Source organism: Castor canadensis, chromosome 4, assembly GCF_047511655.1.
Source record: "Castor canadensis chromosome 4, mCasCan1.hap1v2, whole genome shotgun sequence".
In the NCBI taxonomy this organism is placed as follows: Eukaryota; Metazoa; Chordata; class Mammalia; order Rodentia; family Castoridae; genus Castor; species Castor canadensis.
In genome coordinates, this window is record NC_133389.1 from 166431802 (window position 1) to 166452913 (window position 21112).

General features: G+C 37.5%; 1 protein-coding gene and 1 non-coding gene across 9 annotated transcripts in view; both read right to left on the reverse strand.

Annotated features, from left to right (window-relative positions):
- Positions 1–164: 164 nt before the first annotated feature.
- Positions 165–21112, reverse strand: part of Usp37 (ubiquitin specific peptidase 37) — an 85008-nt gene continuing 64060 nt past the window's right edge. For all 8 annotated transcript variants that reach the window (XM_074071727.1, XM_074071732.1, XM_074071730.1 and 5 more), the window contains 6 exons: positions 17942–18108; positions 14394–14454; positions 9076–9191; positions 6100–6169; positions 5380–5518; positions 165–4588 (listed from right to left, as the gene is read on the reverse strand). In XM_074071727.1, coding sequence (XP_073927828.1) covers positions 4501–4588; positions 5380–5518; positions 6100–6169; positions 9076–9191; positions 14394–14454; positions 17942–18108 — 641 coding nt within the window. In that variant the 3' untranslated portion in view covers positions 165–4500. The remainder of the gene's footprint in view (positions 4589–5379; positions 5519–6099; positions 6170–9075; positions 9192–14393; positions 14455–17941; positions 18109–21112) is intronic.
- Positions 20327–20510, reverse strand: LOC141422765 (U2 spliceosomal RNA). Its single transcript, XR_012447504.1, has one exon. It is a non-coding gene; the product is annotated as a U2 spliceosomal RNA (small nuclear RNA).

The following is a 21112-nucleotide window of genomic DNA, read 5'->3' on the forward strand; positions in this document are numbered from 1 at the left end:
TCAGATGAAAACATCAGGAACTCGGCGATGACTACAGCTAAATGTCAGTTTGCTGTGTTGAAGTCCAATCAGAAAGCCAACACAAGGCAATTTCCGTTTCAAACAGCTGGTTGTGAACAGTGTCTGAAAGAATGTGTCTTTCTTAGAAATAAGTCAAGCCAACATAAGGTTAATAAAGGCTTTAATTTCACACACACAAAAAACCTCTATGTATAATTTAAAAAGGAAACAAAAACAAGGAAAAACTATAAAGGATACAGAGGAACAGTTCTGCTAAAACACAGATAAAGTGCCGTTCCATACAAAACATCAAGAAAGAGAATCAAAAGTCACTCTGAACACAAAGGAAGAAAAAAAAAAAAACCACCTCACAAATAATGTGGCCAAAGCTGCCAGCAAACCTGGGAGTGGCTCAATTAGGCAAAGTGCAGGAACCTCACTTCTGTTTTCCTCTTTCTATGAAATGCCACCAACAGGCCAGGGAAGTTGGGGAGGAAGGGAAATACTCAGAGAGGGAAACCTGGGACAGAGTAGTGCACACAGCATGTAGTCTCCCTCTTTGCCCACTGTTTTTGAAATAAGCCAGTTAATTGCTCTTCTTTGTTTTGGCATTTGCACCTGATCCAGACTCTCATCCTCTATTGTTCCTAAACCAGTGGACATACCTATACTTTGAATCTGTACTTTAACAAAAGCCCAATGTTACTAAAATGCTTATTCACACTGGCATACTTTCAATTAAAACTTCAAAACCTCAGACACATAGCACATAGAAAGGAAACAATTTACTAATTGTGTCTAAATATGATACAACAAAAGAGACTGCCTGAAGTCTAGTAATCAAAGCATGCCATAGGGAGTCAATGATTGTGGTCAAACAGAAAAATAATCCTGTCACAAAACTCTCAAGGCCTAACAAACTATGGTTTTCCAGTAAAATATATATTTCTTCAGGTGTTAATAAGACATATCAAGAGACAAAATTAGAAATTTGAAGTAATGCATTAGACAGATGTTAAGAGGACAGAAATCTGTTATTTTTTGTACACACTTGCAAGAGAGCATTACTCAGTGGAAGGCAAGATGGGGAGGAAAAGGACATAGCCATTTTACTGGGATGCTTCTATGTGACTTGCTGGGGTTTTTTCTAAAAATCTCCCTATATATACAAGATCCATATGTACTTGGAGATCTAGTTCTGTTTCCCTAATTTAAAGCAAAAGTCCACCTCAGGGAGTCAATTCAACAGCACTTCCCCTGAAGTTGGTTGACTAAGAGCACCCACTGTAGTCATTTCAGAGGACAGACAAGAGGGAGAAAGAACATTTTGCTTCTGTGGATCATGAGTTTACAAACTATCTTTTTTTCTTTTTAATTTAGGTGTCTATAGATGATTTTCATTACAACTGTATCTGTAGTTACATGTAGCTACCTAACAGTAACTTCAGTATGGAAGAAAAAAATTCATAACATTTTGCTGAGGATTTAAGTCTTAAAGTTTCTCTCAAAAGAATTTTATATTTGATCAAAAGGGAAAATAAAGAAAATGTGTAGTTTAATATTTGCATCCAGCATTAATTGACTTGAAATTATTAATACATACTTCTCAAAATGTAAACACATTTACATTTGCTGTTGCTACCAAGCCATTTAAGTTAGGCCTGGAATTAAAAGACCATAGCAAGTAAACAAACAAGTTTTGGAATCAAAATAAACAGATGGCCAATTCATGGATTTGCTTCCTGGCCTGTCCTTCTGAGACAAAACTTATGAGTGTGTATACACACATATATCCCTACGAAACAAGAGTCTTATCTTCTCATAGGCCTAAAGTAGTCTTGGCTACTAAAAGGGTAACAGCATCTAGCCACATGCAGCTTTCCAACCTCCACAATAATAGAGAACAAAAATCAGCATGGTTTAGTTTATTCTTCCCTTCTGAAAAATTTCAACTAAGATCAAAAGCTTACATTCTAGAACTAATTGCTATCAAGTTCCAATTCAATGTCATTTATAAAGTAATATAACCACATACTTAGTCCTATTTGAATAGAGGGTTACTTACTTATTATGCAGACTGCCTGGAACTGAAGCACTCTTGTCCCTATCTAATTTGTCCCTTCCTGGCCCCCAACATGCTAACTGCCCATCCCCCAACTCTAGGCAAACTGATCACTCTGTGCAAAAAAAGAAAAAAATATATATTATTTATTTATAATTTAAAAATATACACAGCCAGCTCAAAACAACAACCACTCCATCAACATAGTCTAGCTGAAATCTCCATTTGCAGTCAAATGAGTAAGTTAAAGGAGTGAAGGGAGAAGGGGAAGGCTGACAAGGCCACAAAGATGGACAGATAGTAAAATTCAAGCTCCACATTTGCAAGTATGAGCAGCAAGATAACTCATATACTCTAGTCACCTATTTTCAAATAACAAGTCCTGCCCAAGACATGAAGGTCAAACCAAATCAGGTTTCTTCTCCAAGTATACTTCTAAGCCTCACACACACATGCAAGCGATGAAAGCAATTCAAATGAGGCTATTTCACAAGGCAATCTGGGCTTATGGCATTATTTCTATTTTTCTCTATGTCTTAATGCAGACCTCACTTCAAATTGTTTCCAATCATTTTAAAAAGCTCAAAGCTCTCAAAAAGAAACAGGAAGAGAATAACTACCTAAGTAATTTGATCACCACTTTACTCATTTGTGAGAAAACCAGTTGTTTTCAAGCAAAATGAGTCTCCTGGAAGAAATAAAACAAAATTTTAAATGTTAGTTTTTAAAACAAGTATTTTCCTACATTCTAGACTACTCCTGTGTATTTTACCACTAGTACCCTCGTGGAACATTCACTACAGTAATGTGTGCTGGAAGATGATAGGAGGCAAAGCATTTATCAGTAAACAAAAGTGCTGAAGCCATTTATGATTCAAAGATCCAAAAGTTCAGAATAGGTGACTATGTCAGAACACACCCAGGTTCCAAGAATGGGGCTGGAGCTCTCTGAAAGCAAACATCCAGAAAAAGTGTTGCATCTTCAGTGATGATGGATTTTACTGTTTCTTTCCTCTTAAAACCTGATATGGTTTCATCCCCACTTCAGAACTAGAGTAATCCTCTCATTTCTAATAAAAGCAAGAAAAAACAGGAAAGAAAACAATGGAAGGTTTCACTTTGCTATACTTAAACTCTGTATGCTCCTAATGACATCTGAGCTCGAAGAAGTCTTCAAATTCACTCTATATGGTTTCATAAGCTGCTTAACCCAGATGGTTATGTTGGCTAAGGAGCACTTGATATTGCAATCCCACTCAGCCTCAACTCAGAGCACCTGAAAAGTACGTAAGTATACTGTGCACCTTTGTTATTTGTTAGTTCTTGGGATTACCTAAACCAATCACATTTAAATTCTCACCCTGCTATAAGGCAAAGCCAGACAATAAATGATTAAACACTCAAGTCTTGTCCTACAGCTCATGAACTTAACTTCACCCTCAGGACAGTGCTTTTAGCTTTAGTGGCCCAGAAGATGCTAGCATCTTCCTTATCCTAAGTATCCCGTACTGGTGAGTCCCCGTTGGAGCAGTATTAGTTTTCCACCTTTTAAAATTTGGTCACAACCCATTAGGGTTATGCCTGCTCCATCAAAGAATGATACAGAAGAAAATATAAGTTCTGTCTTCATGATCACAATAATATAGATGAGTACAATGAACAAATTGTGTAAAGAAATCTCTTTAGACAAAATGTGAAGTGTACAATGGATATTATAGAACATGGGACCACAACACATTCCAAAGCATCAACAATCTACTTCTTGGGAACTGCATGTAAACAGCAAAGGCATGACAGATTCATGAAATTAAGAAAAAGAAAAAAATCTCATCAGGTGACAGAAATGCCTCTTGCAAGAACAAACTGTCATTAGTGTAATATGGAGAGCTGGCTTTCTAGTGAACTTTACTGAAGAAACACAAAGAAAAGGTCACAGACTTGAGTGAAACTACTCAAGGAACACAAAAGCTAAAAGCCAACAGATATGTGTATCTTTGCACATTTCTCAGGTGAATGAACTCTCTGGCACCACTTTCATTTCTCCCTCAAACTGCTGTGCTATTGTGGCGAACAGGCATGTTTTTGTGGCTCATCCTAACTCTTTAAGGCTCCATTCATTCCACATATATAAGTGTGTATGTGTGTGTGTGTATGTACACATATATATATATTTACAACATGTACTTATAAGACAAAAGGAAGCGCTGCTCTTGTAGGAGAAAAAGAGGATAATCAGCTACAGATGAGACCAAAGTTTCCATAAAATAGCATGGAGGAGCATTTTGCATAACTGCAATTTTGTCTTTTGGTTTGGCCCTGAGCTGTCTGTTGCTCCTGCGTCAAAAAGAATTCCAAATTCTCTTCTGGCAAAGGAAAGGTGAGGTGGGTGGCAATGAGAGAGAAAATGCAGTATACACTGCCAACCCAGAGTTTGCTCTTCATGAGGCCTGACGAGCAGTCTTCCCCACTTCCATGCTGAGTGCCTGAGAGTTCTTTTCTGTTTCCAACAGCTCATCAAAGATCTCCCTTAAAATAAATAAAAAATAGAACATGGAATGCAGTGAGTAGAACAAAAACACAGACAGGAGAAATAGCAACAGGAAATGAATACTGATAAAGCCTGCACAATCCCATTTCCCCCCAAAATTTTATTAAATAAGCAGCTTACTTGTTGGGTCCCTACCTTAGCCCCCTGGGTGCTGATTTTTGAGAAAGAGGGAAACTGACAACAGTTAGGTTTAATAAAAATGCCATGTAGCTCCTATTTACATAAATCAGATCTCGCTGATAAAACTGGAAGACCTAAAATGTTTAAGGTCTTCTTTTTTTTTGGGGGGGTGATACTGGGTTTGAACTCAGGGCCTCATGCTTGCTAGACAGATGCTCTCTACATGAGCCACTCCCCTAGCCAAAGATCATCTCCCCTCCCAACTCCTTCCCTCCCCTCCCCTCCCCTCTCCTCTCCTCCTCTCCCTTCCCTTCCCTTCCATCTATCTACTAAACCTAGAACCTAATGTTTGCTAGGCAGGCATTCTACCACTTGAGCTATGCCTCCAGCCCACAATAGGATAGTTTCTATCAGGAAACAAAGTTTTGTAAGTTCTATACCTGGATACTACTATGCAATGAGTAATTAATGCTGAGTTAAGAAGAAAATATTCTGGATGTTAAAGGAAATATCCACAGATGAGGCCTAAGCAAAGACAAAAAACCCTGAAACTGTCAACCAATGAGGTGACAGGAACATTTTATTCCTAAAGGAAGAAGAATTTGGGTAATTTTTGGCCTGTTACTTCCATTCTAACAAAGTTTCTTACTTGTGCATGTAAAAGAAGATGTAACCACTCCGATCTCGATCACTCTGCACAGCAGCCTCTTGGATTTTGGATACCTCCAGGTCATTGTACGTAAACCATGCCTGCTTCTTAATGTCATACACATCACTAATGTAATGGCCTGAAACAAATATAATCTTAAAATTGAGGTTTTCTAAAACACAACAAGTTTGAGACAGAGAAAGAAGTCACCTCATCTACCTTCCCCCTCAACAATGTTTCTAAAACACACTCAAGAATCATTTATAATTAAGGGACAACTTTCCTTTTTGAGATAGGATCCCACTATGTAGCCCAGGCTGATCTTAAACTCAATCCTCCTGCTTCAGCTTCCAAGTGCTGGGATTTAAGTGTAAACCCAGCTTAAGGGATTTTTTTTGGGTGGTACTGGGGTTTTTACTCAGGGCTTTGTGCTTGTTAGGTAGGAGCTGTACTGCTTCAGCTACATACCCAGCTCTAGGGGGCAATTTTTAAATTAAGGTATTTTTTTCCTCATCAGAATTTAGGTCATTAATGAACAGAAAAATAAAAACAGCTATATCCATTAACATAATCCACAGTGAGTTTGATCAAAGAAAATATTTTAAAGTTTTTATTGATGCACTAAACTTACACCTCACAAAGGTAGGCAAAATACAACATAATAAGGGACAAATACTGGCTACTTATCTATAAAATATTGAAAACATGATGTTCATTTACCTGAAGAAGAGGTGCTACCAATGTGACTGACAACACTGATGAGCCGATAGGAATGAGGGAGATTTCCTGTCTGGAAAACAGAAGTGGAAAACAGATTCTTCATTTGAATAAAAGCAAAACACTGAATTTAAACATACTATCAAAGCCGAGATAGCTAAACTTCAGTGCATGGTGTCACTAGACTCAGTAAAAAAATTTCAGTTACATTGTTCATACCCTTTGGTCTAAGAATTCCACCCACTAGGGAAATAATTCAAAGAAAAGAGTTTATGTTATGTATCAAATTATTATCTCTAATAATGAAAAGGGAGAACAATATACCCAATAAATTCAACATTATTTAGTTATATAAAAAAGGTATGTGGATAAACAACTTGTTAAGTTATTTTTCAAGCCCACATGAATGGACATACTGTTCGGTATTAGACAACAGAACTAAAAAAACAAAAAGAGCTAATGTGTTACTGTAGGGATGATGGATGGATTTTTTATTTAAAATATTTTAAAAACAAAAATGAAGTGATATTCATGCACTGTTGGCAGAACTGTAAGGTAAAACTGAGGGAAGGAATACAAGTATTTATAAATAAAAAACTATAAAAATGGTCCTAAATTTTGATATAGTAACTTACTTCTGGAGATTTATGTTAAAGAGAAAGCCTAAAATATGGAAAGCTGTACAATCACAATTTCTGAATGCATTATTTATTTATTTAATAATTACATTTTTCCTTTGATTTATCATAAATTGATAATACTAAGGGATTTCATTGTGATAATTCTGTACATGCATAAAATGTACTTTGAACAAGTTTATTTCCTCCTGAATGCATTATTTATTATAATGAAAAAAACTGAATCTACATTTGGTAGTGCCACCTGTAATCCCAGTATTCAGGAGGCTGAGGCAGAAGGATCATAAATTAGAGACTACCATAGGCTACAATGTAAGATCCTGTTTTACAAAAAAAAAAGAAAGAAAAGAAACAAGCAGGGCTGGAGGTATAGCTCAAGTATTAGAGTGCTCACCCTGGGTCCAGTATTTAAAAAAAGAAAAGAAAAAGACACAAACAAAAAACTTTAAAGAGACGTTTGATGTTAGTTAAAAATTAAATTTGTATGTCTACTGAAGGTAATGTAGGATAACCATTAAAAATGAAATACTTACTGTAAAGGGTCTTAATGTGTCAAGTGATCAGGCTAATAATTATGACATATTTTTAATGCCTTTGTCATCAGATTTCCTGACCCAGTTCCCCTTTGCACAGCCCTGTTTTGAACTCAGATGTGGTGACCTAGGTATCTGTGCATAGAAGAGGAAAAAAATTTTTTTTTCTTCTTGTGGTATCAAATCGAAGTTTCAGTATTTTTAATGTGGACATTTCCAGGTGTTTCACTGTTTATCTGGGGAGGAGTCTGTCCAGGAACAGCTGAAGAGAGATGAGCAAGAGTACCAAGGCAGAGACCCTTGAGCAATTCTGGTGCTCCAAGTGCATGCAGCTCAACTGATCAAAACCTGGTATCTAGAATACAGTTATTTTTCTGTAGGCTATTAAGAGGAGACATCAGATGTCAATTTTGATTAACAGTTCTTAATCAAAACCTGAAATCAATATTCTGGAATTACAGTGTTCTTGGATTTTTAAAGTAAGTGTCCTAAAGATTGGTGCCATTAACTGCACTGTAGTGAGCACATTTAAAAATGGTGTGTATATCTGAGAAGTTGGGTGGGAAATACAAAATAGATTCTTTACATTTAAAAAAAGAAGAAATACTTAGCCATGTGTCAGCGAAGACTGGGAGGATCATGACCTAGAGCCAGCCTAGGAAAGAAGTTCTCAAGACCCCTATCAGCCAATGGCTGTCATCCTAGCTACTTTGGAGGCTGAGACTGGGAGGATTGTGGTTCCAGGCCAGCCTGGGCAAAAAGTTCACAAGACTCCAATCAACAGAAAAAGCTGGGTGTGGTGATGCACATCTATCATCCCTTCTGAGGTGGAAGGCATGAACAGGAAGATTGTGGTCCAGGCAGCTTTGGACAAAAGCAAACTCCTATCCCCAAAATAACCAGAGCAAAAAGTGCAGGAAAGCAGGGCTCAAGTGGTAGAATGTCTGCCTAGCAAGTGCAGTCCTGAGTGCAATCCCCAGTACTGCAAAAAAAGGAAATAAAGAAATAGAAAAAGAAATACATGTCAATAATTACTCTTTAATAAGCAGCATAAAAAGTTTACTTACACTGACATTTTTAAGGATATATCCAGATGGAGATGACAAAAGAATATGTCAAATACAAACAATAGTTGTGCCAGGATACTGAAATCCTGGTTATTAAAATTTTTGGGAAAAAGACAATTATTTAAGGAAAGAGAAGAGTAAAAGGGATCGATGTGCTCTTGTTAATATTACTAATTCAGCAGTTTTCACTATTTAGCTATAAAGATAATATAGTATGTGGGGAAGTAAAGGTAATTTAATATACACATACCTTTACTCATAAGTATATTCAGTATATGTTCTTATTTAACATGCACACAAGATAGGCAGGACATATTTCTGTTTCCTTCTGCATCTTTTTTCTTTTTTTCCTTCAGTACTAGGGATTGAACTCAGGGTCTTGTATCTCCTAGGCAAGTGCTCTACCATCTTAGCAATGTGCCCCCTAGTCCTTTTGCTTTTAGTTTTGCAGGTAGGATTTTGTGCTTTTGTCTAGGCCAGCCTCAGACTGTGATCCCCCTACCTCCACCTCTTGAGTAGCTGGGATTATAGGCATGCACCACTATGCTTGACATGTTCTGAATCTTGTATGTAAGAAAAAAAAAAAAGATCAAAAGACAAGAGAAAATGAAGACCTTCTGATGGCTGCTCAAAGGGCAGAAATGAACCTGTGGTGGACACTGAAAGTGGAGTCTCTGAAGCTAAAGAGCAGTTGGAGTGACACAGACAATCTGCACAGTTCTACTCAGGGTAAAACAATACCTCGGCATTTCTTTTTAGTTCCTCGGCTTCCGCTTCTGTGTACTCCATATCAAAAACATCCTCATTTCCAGAATCCTCATCTGAGCCCAGTGCATCCAGAAAAGAGTTGTTAAACTCTGAAGAACAGGAAGACAAAATCTTACAAAAGTTGTCAGACTAGACATGGCATGAGATGTAACTGGGAAGGTAAAACAGATTGATGTACACATTTTATCATCCTAAGAAAACATAAAACATAATATATTATCAGGGTTTGGATTAACTCAGTCCACTCTGGGGAATAACAGTGCAGACCTGGGTATCTGTAAAAGAAGTGTTCTGTTTCCTTTTAAATATATTTATATGGGGGCTGGGTGCTGATGGCTCCCTCCTGTAATCCTAGCTGTTCAGGAGGCAGATATCAGGAGGATCGCTGTTTGTAGACAGCTCCTGGTAAATAGTTCAAGAGGCCCTATCTTGAAAAACCCATCACAAAAAAGGGCTGGTGGAGTGACTCAAGCAACGAGTGGCTGCCTACCAGGCATGAGGCCCTGAGTTCAAACTTCAGTACTCCAAATCAAACTCTCATAAGAAAGAAGGAAAACTAATGAAGTACATATAATTTTACACATAATGCAAGTTCACTAAATTCCACACTATTAAAAACTGTACATTAGATTGAAGTACTTGGTGAATGATGCAGGTGCCACTAGCAAAAGTGCTATTCTTACAGTAAATAGAGCAGAAAAAAGCCAATATCCTTCTATTTTCTTTAATATTAAAGTATTTCTTGATTTCCTGAAATATAACAAAAAAATGTGGAAAATTCAACTTTAACTCTTTTTTTTTTTTTTTGGGTGGTGCTGGGGGAATTGAACTCAGGGCCTTGCCTAGGCAGGTGCCCTACTACTACTTGAACCACCCTGCGAGCCCTTTTTATGTGGGCTGTTTTTTGAGATAGGATCTTGTTTTATGCCTGAGCTGTCCTGGACTGCAATCATCTTATTTGTGCTTCACTATGTAGCTGGGATGACAGGCGTGTGACATTTCACCCAGCCGTGAGTTGAGATGGGGGCGGGGGTCTCATGAAATTTTTTCTCCAGGCTGGTCAAGAACCATAATGCTTCAAAACTCTGTCTCCCAAGCAGCTAGTATTACAGGCTTGAACTGCTATGCCTGGCCAACATTTTTTTTTTTCTTTTTTAGTGTACTAAAGTACACTGAACACACACGCAAATTAAGGATACAATTTTTTTTTAATAATGTGTTTACACTGGAAGGATCCATCTCTACTAAGGTAGTTACTTGGGTTTCTTTTTGGTAGTACTAGAGTTTGAATTCAGGGCCTTATGCTTGCTATAGGCAGGTGCTCTACAACCTGAGCCACTCTGCCAGCCCACTAATGCCTTTAATTAATGAATCTCAGGAGCATTTATACATAAGCAGCTATTGCTTTAAAATATAACTAACTTCACTAAAATCACAACAAAGGGTTGTTTAAAAGACATGAACACCACGGGAACAGGTGGGTCACATCTATAGTCCTAGCTACTCAGGAAGCAGAGATCAGGAGGATCTTGGTTCACAGCCAGCTGGGGCAGATAGTTCACGAGACCCTGTCTCAAAAATATCTAACACAAAAAGGTCTGGTAGAGTAGCTTAAGGTGTAGGCCCCCAGTTCAATCCTCTGTACCACTTTAAAAAAAAAAAAAAGACATGAACACCTAAGAATAGGAAGAACTGGAAAAGAGAATATAGCATCAAAATTCTGGAATCTAGAAATACATGGGTAACTGACTCCTCAGACGTAAGAAAGCCAAAGCTATATCCAAGGCAATGGAAAGCTGAAAACCAATACAATTTATATCACTGAATCTTCAAAAGACAGAAGACATGGATATGCCAGGTGCCTCTGAAACTGGAGACTAACAAGGAGAGAACATAAAGACTGGGTGAAAGATGTTTGAGGAACAGATTCTTACATCTACTATTTCCCAACATCTACTAGATAATGACAGAATTCTATCTTTATTTTCATTCTCTCTTTCTTTTTTTTTGGTCAGACTGGGGTTTGAACTCAGGGCTTCACACATCAAAGTGTGTATTCTACCCCTTGAGCCACTCTTCCAGTCCATTTTGCTGGTTATTTTGGAAATAAGGTCTTGTGAACTGTTTGCCTGAGCTGGCCTTGAACCATGATCTTCCTGATTACAACATCCAAAATAGACAGAATTAGAGGTGTGAGCCACCAGTGCCCAGCTTCTCTCTCTTTCTCGGTACTGGGGTTTGAATTCAGGGCCTTTTGCTTGCTAGATAGGTGATCTACTACTTGAGCCACACCCCCAGCCCATATACCTTTATTCTCTAAAGGTTAAACAATCTCTAAATTGGACAAAGCTAGTCACAGGTTAAGGTCATGGGTACCACACTGAAAACAGGGGGGCAGGTAATAGCTTGCATATTGATAAGAATAAAAGACCCCCACCTCCATTACTTCAGCTCCTTTATTATCTACCCTTGGCTCCCAGAACTCTGGCAGCCAGTTTGTTCACCTTTATGCAAAGGCCAAGAGTCGTTCTCTTCTTCTCACTCTTGAGATGACCTGCTTTCAACCTACTGAAAGTGTTATTTCTTTCCTAATAAACTCTATTGCTTTAACTTAAAAAAAAGCAAGAGACTGAAAAAATTTTCTTTAGGAATTTGATTAATCCAAGACAAAGGTCCAGAATACTAACATTATAAGTCACCCGCCCGCCCAAAGTCTGTGCTACCCTACAAAACTCAAAGTTGACAAGTCCAAGCTATTGTGCTTAGAGATTCCAGTCATTTCTTTATTCCTCTGTTCTTAATTATGAGCTGACAGCCAAGGATTACTGGATATATACAGAAAGCCTTTAACAAGGAATATAATAAAGACCATAATAAACATATGAAGTAGAGCAACTAGTATGTACTTAGGGAGATGAAAATGTCAAACAAATAAACTATATTTAATCTCTTCACTGAATTCAGATATATTACTACAATGATATAACAAAAAAGGTATAAAAGAGAACATTCACAAAAAAAGAATTTCTTGAAAATTAGAGATGATAGTAAAATAAAAAACTCTGTGGAGGGTTTAGAGTTAGACTATTAAGGTTGGAGAAATTTCTCAGACAGTGCAGCAAAATGACAAAAAGACTGAAACTTAGAAGATGTAAGGATAGTAACAGGACTAGCCCAAGAAGTTTGAATAGGAAGTTTGAAAAACAGAAAAGAAAGTGGAAGGGAGGAAATCAGCAAAAATTTCTAAACATTTAAAGATACAAGTTTTATAAAGAAGGATTTCCAAGTGTCCAACAAAATGGATGACACAGACCCACACTGGGCTCAGTGGTAAAGCACTTGCCTAGCATGTACAAAGCCCTAAGTTTGCACTCCAACACCACAAAACCCCATAAAAACAAGACCCACATCAAGGCACACCACTGTGAAACTTCATTGCAACAGAAACAAAGAGAAACCTCCAAGTTTCCAGAAAAAACCCCACGTCACATCAAGATAAAGAAAAGCTCTGGATTTTTCAGATAGCAACTCTCAAAATAAAACTTCTCCACTGCACAATGGCCTGAAGTTGGGGGCGGTGTGGGGGGAGATGGAGGGGACAGAAATGCTTTCATAATGACTGCAAACCAGGAATTCTATACACAGACAAACTATCAAATACTATGGCAGAACAAAATCTACATATGTCTCCAAAATATTCATGTCATATCCTCTTTTCCTAGATAGGTACTCTGCCACTTGAGCCACTCTGCCAGCCCTTTTGCAATGGTTACTCTTGATATAGGGTCTCAATTTATGCCTGGGTCACCTGGACTGGGATCCTGTTTGTGTTTCCCTGTGTAGCAGGAATAACAGGTGTACACCATCATGCTGAGCTGCTGGCTGATATAAGGTCTTAAAGAACTTTCTCCTTGGATTGGCCTCAAACCACAATCCTCCTGATCTCTGACTCCAGAGTAGCTAGGAATGTAAGCTTAAGCCAACACTCCTGGCCAGTGCCCTCTTTCTTAAGAAAACTACTGGAGGATGTTCTCCATCAAAACACAAGTAGACAAAAAATGAGAAGAATGAGATATATGAAATTAGAGATTCAAACAAGAATGGTTAGGGAGATCTCAAGAGTATCTGTGCATGAATAGAGAGGGCAACCAGATCAGACTGGAGCAATGTGACTTGAGAAAGCCATCACTGCCATCAATGTACTACTTTTTAACCTGAAAGAAGAATGCCTGGATGAATCTCGCTTGCATCCTTATTTGTAACTTTGTCTCAACCACACACCAGTGAAATTCCTTTTTTTGGTACTGGGATTTGAACAGAGGGCCTTGGACTTGCTAGGCAGACACACTACCACTTAAACCACTCCATCAGCCCTCCAGTGAAATTCTTACTCTTTTTTCCATACTCTGCTGACTAGATCAGCTAGGCACTCAATTTGTACTACCAAAGAGTTCTACTTTGATCTATTTCTGAGAGCTGGAGAAAACCAAAGTGATTTTAGAAACAGGAAATAGGGAATTAGCCCAGTCTGTGGATTTCTAGTATCTGTTCCACATACTAATTCTGTCAAATGCTGTGACCATGTGAATCTTATGTTACTGAATACTTGCTCCTTACTTTTGCCTACTGCTTTCCTCAGACTGAGCTCTTAAAAATTCATGGAGAACTGAAGCCACATTACATTCTCCTAGGGGTCTTAGCAGGGGTAAATATTCTTGCATTAAACAGATAGATTGTTTTTGATGCTTGATATTTCAAACTTTTAAAAAAAATTTAAAAATTTTAAAGATAAGGATATACATGGTAAAATATAAAGAAGCAAGCTGAAGGTGAATAGAAATAACACAGTAGTGATTCCCAGAGAGGGATGGAAAGGGAGAGATAGATGGAAAGGGAGAGATAGATGCACAGGTAACTTTCAAAGTTCTACTTCTGTACCTAGAAGATATTAAAATTTTTTTGCTGGAAAACGTATTTTAGCTGGGTGCTGGTGGCTCACACCTGTAATCCTAGCCACTTGGGAGGTTAAGATCAGGAGGATCATGGTTTGAGGACAGCCTGGGGAAACAGTTCATGAGACTCCATCTCCAAAATAACCACAGCAAAATGGACTGTAGGGTTGGCTCAAGCAGTAGAGTACCCGCTTTGCAAGTATAAAGCCCAGAGTTCAAACCCCAGTCAGTCTCACCAAAAAAAACAAAAACCAAAACAAAACATATTTTATATGTTCTTGTATGTGTAATAAATACATCTTACCATTTAGAGAAATGTAATTAAAATGAACTCCATACCTTGAAGACTTAACTCTGTAGCTCTTTTGAGGTCATCATCTTCTTTCTGTTCCCAAGCCTCCTAAAGGAGTAAGAATAAAAACTAAGATATTTAAAGAGGAATTGATTAGATGTATTTAATGAGGATAAAAATCATCTTCTCTGGAAGTATTTGTTAATAATGATTTCTATAGCCTTATGGATATTTGGCTATAGAAAAAAACCCATTCAATGTGACATTGTAATGTAATTATCTTTCTTCTTATGTGTATTAAATGCCTCTGGCACATAGTAGATAATTAGCAAATTGCTTTTTCTTTTCCCTGTATTTACAGCATTTACCAATTTCCGTGATATAAATATTCCCTCTATGCCAATTTCAAGCTACCCACTTGACAGGGAATGCAGAGTTGGGAAGAGGAGTGTACAACTGGCTCTTCTGAGCTGATGATAAGCTTCTTCTATCTGCATACCAATCACCCTGAGTATTGCAGCAAGATGAACAGCATTTCCAGAGACATTATTCATATATTTCTATTTTCACTCTTGCTAAAGAAACCAGATATGTAGCAGATGCTTGCTAGCAATACTAAATGAATGCCCTTTACTATAACTTTTCTGAAATATCTGAGGTTCTCTTAGAAAAAAAATAATACACCTGAAGGTGTGGCAAGTAAACCTTCAGGAAGTAAACAAACCTAGCATATCTGATGCTCTGGATTTGATCCCCACCTAGAGAGGTGGAAGGAGGAGGGGGTGGCGAGAAGTACCTGTAACTTTTGAAAATGTCTCAAACTAGATGACAAATTTAAAAAAGAATAGGAAAATACTGACTATGAATAAACACTTCTCTATTAATCTTAAGAGAAAAGGTAATTATCAAAAAATGAACAATTATTAAGGTAACACACACACAGAGGAAATTAATGTGAGTCAACTCCCTGTATAGCTATCCTTATCTCAACTAGCAAAAACCCTTGGTCCTTCCTATACTTACACTCTCTCTACAGCAAAATTAGAAACAAGGGCAAAATAGTTTCTGCTGTGTATTGAGGGGGTGGGGGAGACAGGGAGGGGGCGGAGTGGGTGGTAAGGGAGGGGGTGGGGGCAGGGGGGAAAAATGACCCAAGCCTTGTATGCACATATGAATAATAAAATAAAAATTAAAGAAAAAGAACAATCAAAGAAAAACACACAATTTTAACTAAGTTATTTTATACTTTAAAAATTTTATTTTTAAATTTTATTTCATACTTTTTCGGGAATAATTCTATTCTGAAACCAAAAGGTAAAAAAAAAGATTCCCTTTTAATCATTAGTGCCTTTTTTTGCTTTTTCCTTTTAGTTATTAATTATAGGATGCAGGCATACTAAACTAAATACTTCCCCGCCCCCCCCCCCCCCCATCGCCACTAATGGGGCTTGGGCCTCGTGCTTGCTAGGTAAGTGCTCTACCACAAATGCTTTATCTTACAAACCTATCCTCCCATCTGAGAAAAATAGGCTAGTTTTGACTGGGTAAGATGACAGCAAATATGACAGCAAATATGATACCGGTCTTTCATCTATGCAAATGTTCACAGTTTTTGCACTGTAAGGAACTTTTCCTAAGAAATTAGACTTTAGTCTTTTACATTAGAAGTAATGTTTCTAAGGAGCCAGGGCCATAGCTCAGTGGTAGAGTGCTTCCCTGGCATTCTCAGATCCCCGGGACACCCACGCGCGCACACACTTTTCTGCCAGGTGCTGGTGGCTCACACCTGTAATCCTAGTTACTCAGGAGTCAAGAGATTAGGAGGATCTCAAAAAACCCATCACAAAAAGGGCTGCAGAGTGGCTTAAGTGGTAAGAGCACCTGCCTAGCATGTGTAAGGCCCTGAGTCCAAACACCAGTACTGCCAAAAAAGGGAAAAAAAGAAAAAGCCATTTTTCTAAAATAACTGCTCTGTACTATTTGACATAGTGACTAGAATAGTACTCTTTATAAATAAAAGAATAGAACAGCTGGTTCAGAAATGATTTTAAAGCACTAGTTCTCAACCTTGCCTGCCTATGAGAATCACTGAAAGAGGCTAAGTCCAAATGCCTAAACTATACTCCAAGATCCATTAAATCAGAACTTCTGAAGGGTAGAATAATTGAGGCATCAGTATTTTTTTGGAATATGAAATTTTTTTCTTTGTTGTTGTGCTCAGTGGGGGTACACTGTGGCATTTACAAAGGTTCTTATAATGTATCAAATATATCATACTTGAATTCACCCCCTCCACAGCTCTGCTTTATTCCCCTCCTCCAATTCCTGGAATAGTTTCAACAGGTATCAATTTTGCATTTACATACATGTGTACACATTATTTGCACCATACAAATACATGGAATTTTATTCCTGTGTTTCCATCATCAAAATTTATGATCTTGGTCTTTCCTTCTTGCCTTTGTAAAGGTCCAAAAGAGACATACTGGCTACTTTAACAATCTTAAAGTGGTCTCCAGGAATGTCACCAACAGATGACCTTTTGGACCAAATCCAGCAACCAGAACTTCACTGTTTCCAAGAAAATCACGTGGCTCAGAAACATGGTCCAATGAAGTGGAATTTCATTGCTACTCAGGCATCAGTATTTTTTAAAGCTCCTCACATATATCTATATCTACATCTCTCTATATATGTATCTATGTCTATATCTATATCTATATATATATTTTTGGTGATGCTGGGGATCAAACCCAGGCCTTGACAATGGTATGAAACTGCTCTACCACTGATCTATATCCACAGCACTAATATGATTGGGATTGTATTTAGGATTAGACAGACAACCATGAAAATACTACCCATAAATCAGGTATATTAGTTGATGCAACTACACAAACCAATTAGCTTAAAGTAGTAAAAATTTGGGGATACTACAAAAAAAGCTAAAATTGATGTACAGATGACTGCGAGGAAAAGATCTGTAATGTGGGAAAATGGTTAAAACAAATAAATATTGATGATAAAATCACGGTGGTATATTGGCTGTTTCTCTTTTTTTTTTTTTTTTTTTGTGAAATTGGAATGGGAACTCAGGGCCTCACACTTGCTACCACTTGAACCATACTCTCAACTCTTTATTTATTTATTTTTTTTGGTTTGTTTGTTTTGAAGTGGTCTCTACTAGATAGCCCAGGCTGGCCTCAATCTTTCTCTGTAGCCCAGGCTGTCCTGGAACTCATGATCCTTAAACCTCAGCCACCCAGTGCTGGGATACAGTTGTATACTACCATGCCCAGTTTATACTGGCTGTTTCTGTAATAAAGTTAGACTGGGAATATTCTCTAATATCTCATTTTTGTTTAGCATGTAATGGAACATAACCAGTAAGACATTTTGTTGCATTTGGATTAAAAAAAAAATCCTAAAAGTACCCTTTTCAAACCCAAAGCAAATCCCAAACAATTTTTCCCCCCTGTGGATCAATATCTTACTATATGATAAATCACCTGGAACAATGCCTTACACATAGTAAGTGCTCAACACATTCACTATTATTATTCTATGGAAGAGGTAATAACAGAAAATCTCTTACTTGCTCTTGAAGGCTCTGAGCCAATGCTTGCTGAAGCTCTTGTTCTTCCCTTTCACGCTCCATATCATACTGCTGGAGCCAATCAACCTCTCCCTGAGATCCTTCTGGAGTTTTGTTTTCTTTATTTTCATCACAGTCTTTTGTTATCTCAGTAAAACTAGCAGGATCTGAGGAAGTAGAACACAGCATTATTTTGGAAAATCTTCTCTAATAAAATGAAATTTCTAAGCTATAGTGATGTCTACTGTTCAGATCTAATTTCATCTGACAATTCCATCTTACTATATCTACAACACGGTTTCTCAACCATAGCACACAGTGGGTGGGTTTTTTTTTTTTTTTTGTGGTGGGGGATGGTGTGAGAAGGAGTCTGTCCTGTGCATTCTAGAATTTTAGCAGCACCTCCTCTGGCCTCTAATTGGATGATGCCAATGGCACTTATCCTCTCACTTATGACAACCAAAAATGAAAGACACTGCTAAATTTCCCCCAGGAAGAAGGGGACAGTTGCAAAACTGACATTGGTTTGGAACCACTGACCTATGCAATGGTTCTGAAACTTAACCGATCATCAAGTACACTATAGTTAAGAAGGAGGAACAACAAATATCCATATTCATAATTCACAATGTCACATGACCAAATACTAGAAATGAAGCATTGTTCAGAGCAGATAAAATAAGAATTAGGCTTAAATGATTAAGATTTTCCTTTTTATTACACTGTATATGTCAACCGAGTGTGTATTTTCACATTAACTGTCAAACAAAAGTGGGTTTGAAGTGTAGCTCAGTGGTACACACAAGCTTAGCATGCATGAAGCCCTGGAATCCAATCCTCAACATGCATACACCAAACAAACAAAAAACCGAAGCCTCTGTACATACTGTAAATCAAGAGAGCTAGGTAGAAAATAAATTTATGCTACAGGTCTATGATACCATACATGTTTAAAACATTCATCCAGGGAGGTAAGAAAAAAATACTACTTTTTAAAAAAATTCCTTCTCAGTCCCTAGACTTGGAAAGATGAGATACACAGGACAATTGTGGTGATGTTCTGATTATTTAAATTGTATTAACAATGACATTTTGTTATAATTTTTAAAAAGAGGTAATGAGAAAGAAAGATTTAAAAAAAAAAAATCACTTTACCACAATAAAAAATCTCATCCTAACAAGTTAAAGCAATTCTCAAACAAAGAATTTTATGTCAGTGAGAATTACCTTTACATATTCATTTTATCCAACTGTTTATAAGTTAGTATATGTTCTTTATTTGCCTAATACTGCATTATAAATAGAGTTTTCTATCATACCGATCACTCTGAACCTGAAGTCACAACTAGCTATTTTGAACTGTACTGAGTTGCTGAGTATTTATTATTACAATAAATGATGACTGAGCAAGTGCAAGGCCCTGAGTTCAATCTCCAGTACTGGGTGGGGATGAGAAAAGAATGTTGACTGTTCAACAGAAGAGGAAAAAAAGAGTTTATTAGGTACAGTTCTTTTTTGTTTTTTTTTTTAAGACAAGGTCTTGCTGTGTAGCCCAGGTTGGCCTGGATTCTCCTTGCCTCTGCCTTCCAAATGCTGAGATTATAGTTGCATACCACCACGACTGGCTCTAAATGTTTTCTAAAAAACTTAATCCTACCTACTTGGGAGCCAGAGATTGGGAGGATCATGGTTCACGGCCAGCCTTGACAAAAAGTTAGAGATCCCTCATCTCAGCAAAACAAGGTGGGTATGGTGGTTAATGCCTGTAATCCTGGCTACATAGGGGGTGTAGGCAGGATTGAGGTCTGAGGCCAGCCCAGGTAAAAGGTGCAAGACTATCTGAAAAATAACTAAGCAAAAAAAGGCCTTGTGATTGCTGGGTAGGTGCTCTACCTCTTTAACTTCACCTCCAGCAGAGACCACTCTCCTGTTTTTTAGATTTTTTTTTTTTTTGAGATAGGGTCTCACTATATATCCCAGGTTGGCCTTGAATTTGAAATCCTTTTGCCTCTTGAGTGCTGGGATTACATGTATGAGTCACCACTGCAGCTCTCAAAATAATTCTTCTTAACCAATAATTTTTAGTATTCAATATACCAATGTACTTCAGAAAATTCTGAATTACACTAATAATTAATCCATTGAAAGAAAGCAGATGAAGAAAGTTTATTTTGAGATGCTAAGATCAATATCCATTTGTCTTTAGGACAAGACTATCATATAGATACAGACTATTATTGAAACAAATACAACCAGAGAATAACGCACTATCAAGGAACTTATACAATGGATAAAAAGGTACCCACATGTTAAACTTAATATTCTTTTTTTTCCTTTTTTTGGTGGTGGTACTGGGGTTTGAACTCAGGGCCTCATGCTTGCTAGGTAGGTGCTCTGCTGTTGAGCCACTGTCAGCCCAGGCAGATGAGTGGAGTGGATGGAGCAAACTCCTATTTTATAGTTCCAAAACTCCACTTACTATATTGTCTTTGGATAGATTACGTATCAGATATTAAACTGGTAAGAACAGATACTACACTCGATCTTAGCTAAAAGGCTGAGAGTTGATTAAGCTTAACACTCTTATACTGAATATACATATATTATCTCTTCCCCATCTCAACTGAAACCCGCTCCCTTTCCTATGATCTGTATTTCAGTGAATAAGATAGCTGTCTACAGTTTTGTTTTAGACAAAACTGAGGATTTTTTTTTTTTGGTGGTATTGGGGTTTGAACTCAGAGCCTCTCATTTGCTAGACAGGTGCTCTACCACACGAGCCATTCTAACAGCCCTTTTTTGTGTTAGGTATTTTTTGAGGGTCTTGCAAACTATTTGTCTGGGGTTTCAAACCATAGTACTCCTGATTTCTGCCTCCTGAGCAGCTAGGATTACAGGTGTGAGCCACCAGCACCTGGCTTATAGTAACTTCTTAATACAAGTTATAACATACAAGTTAAGAAAAAATTATGTGCTATACTGAAGCCACAATGATTTTTTTTTTCAAACATCAATCTTTATCAAACACTTTTTTGCTTAAAATACCCTATAACTCTAATCTCAGCTTCTGTTTTCCCCTCTTAGCACGATGCTTTAAGTCATGCAGATCATTCTGAACTTTTTTTTTTTTTAATGGTATTGGGGGAGAAATGACCCAAGCCTTGTATGCAC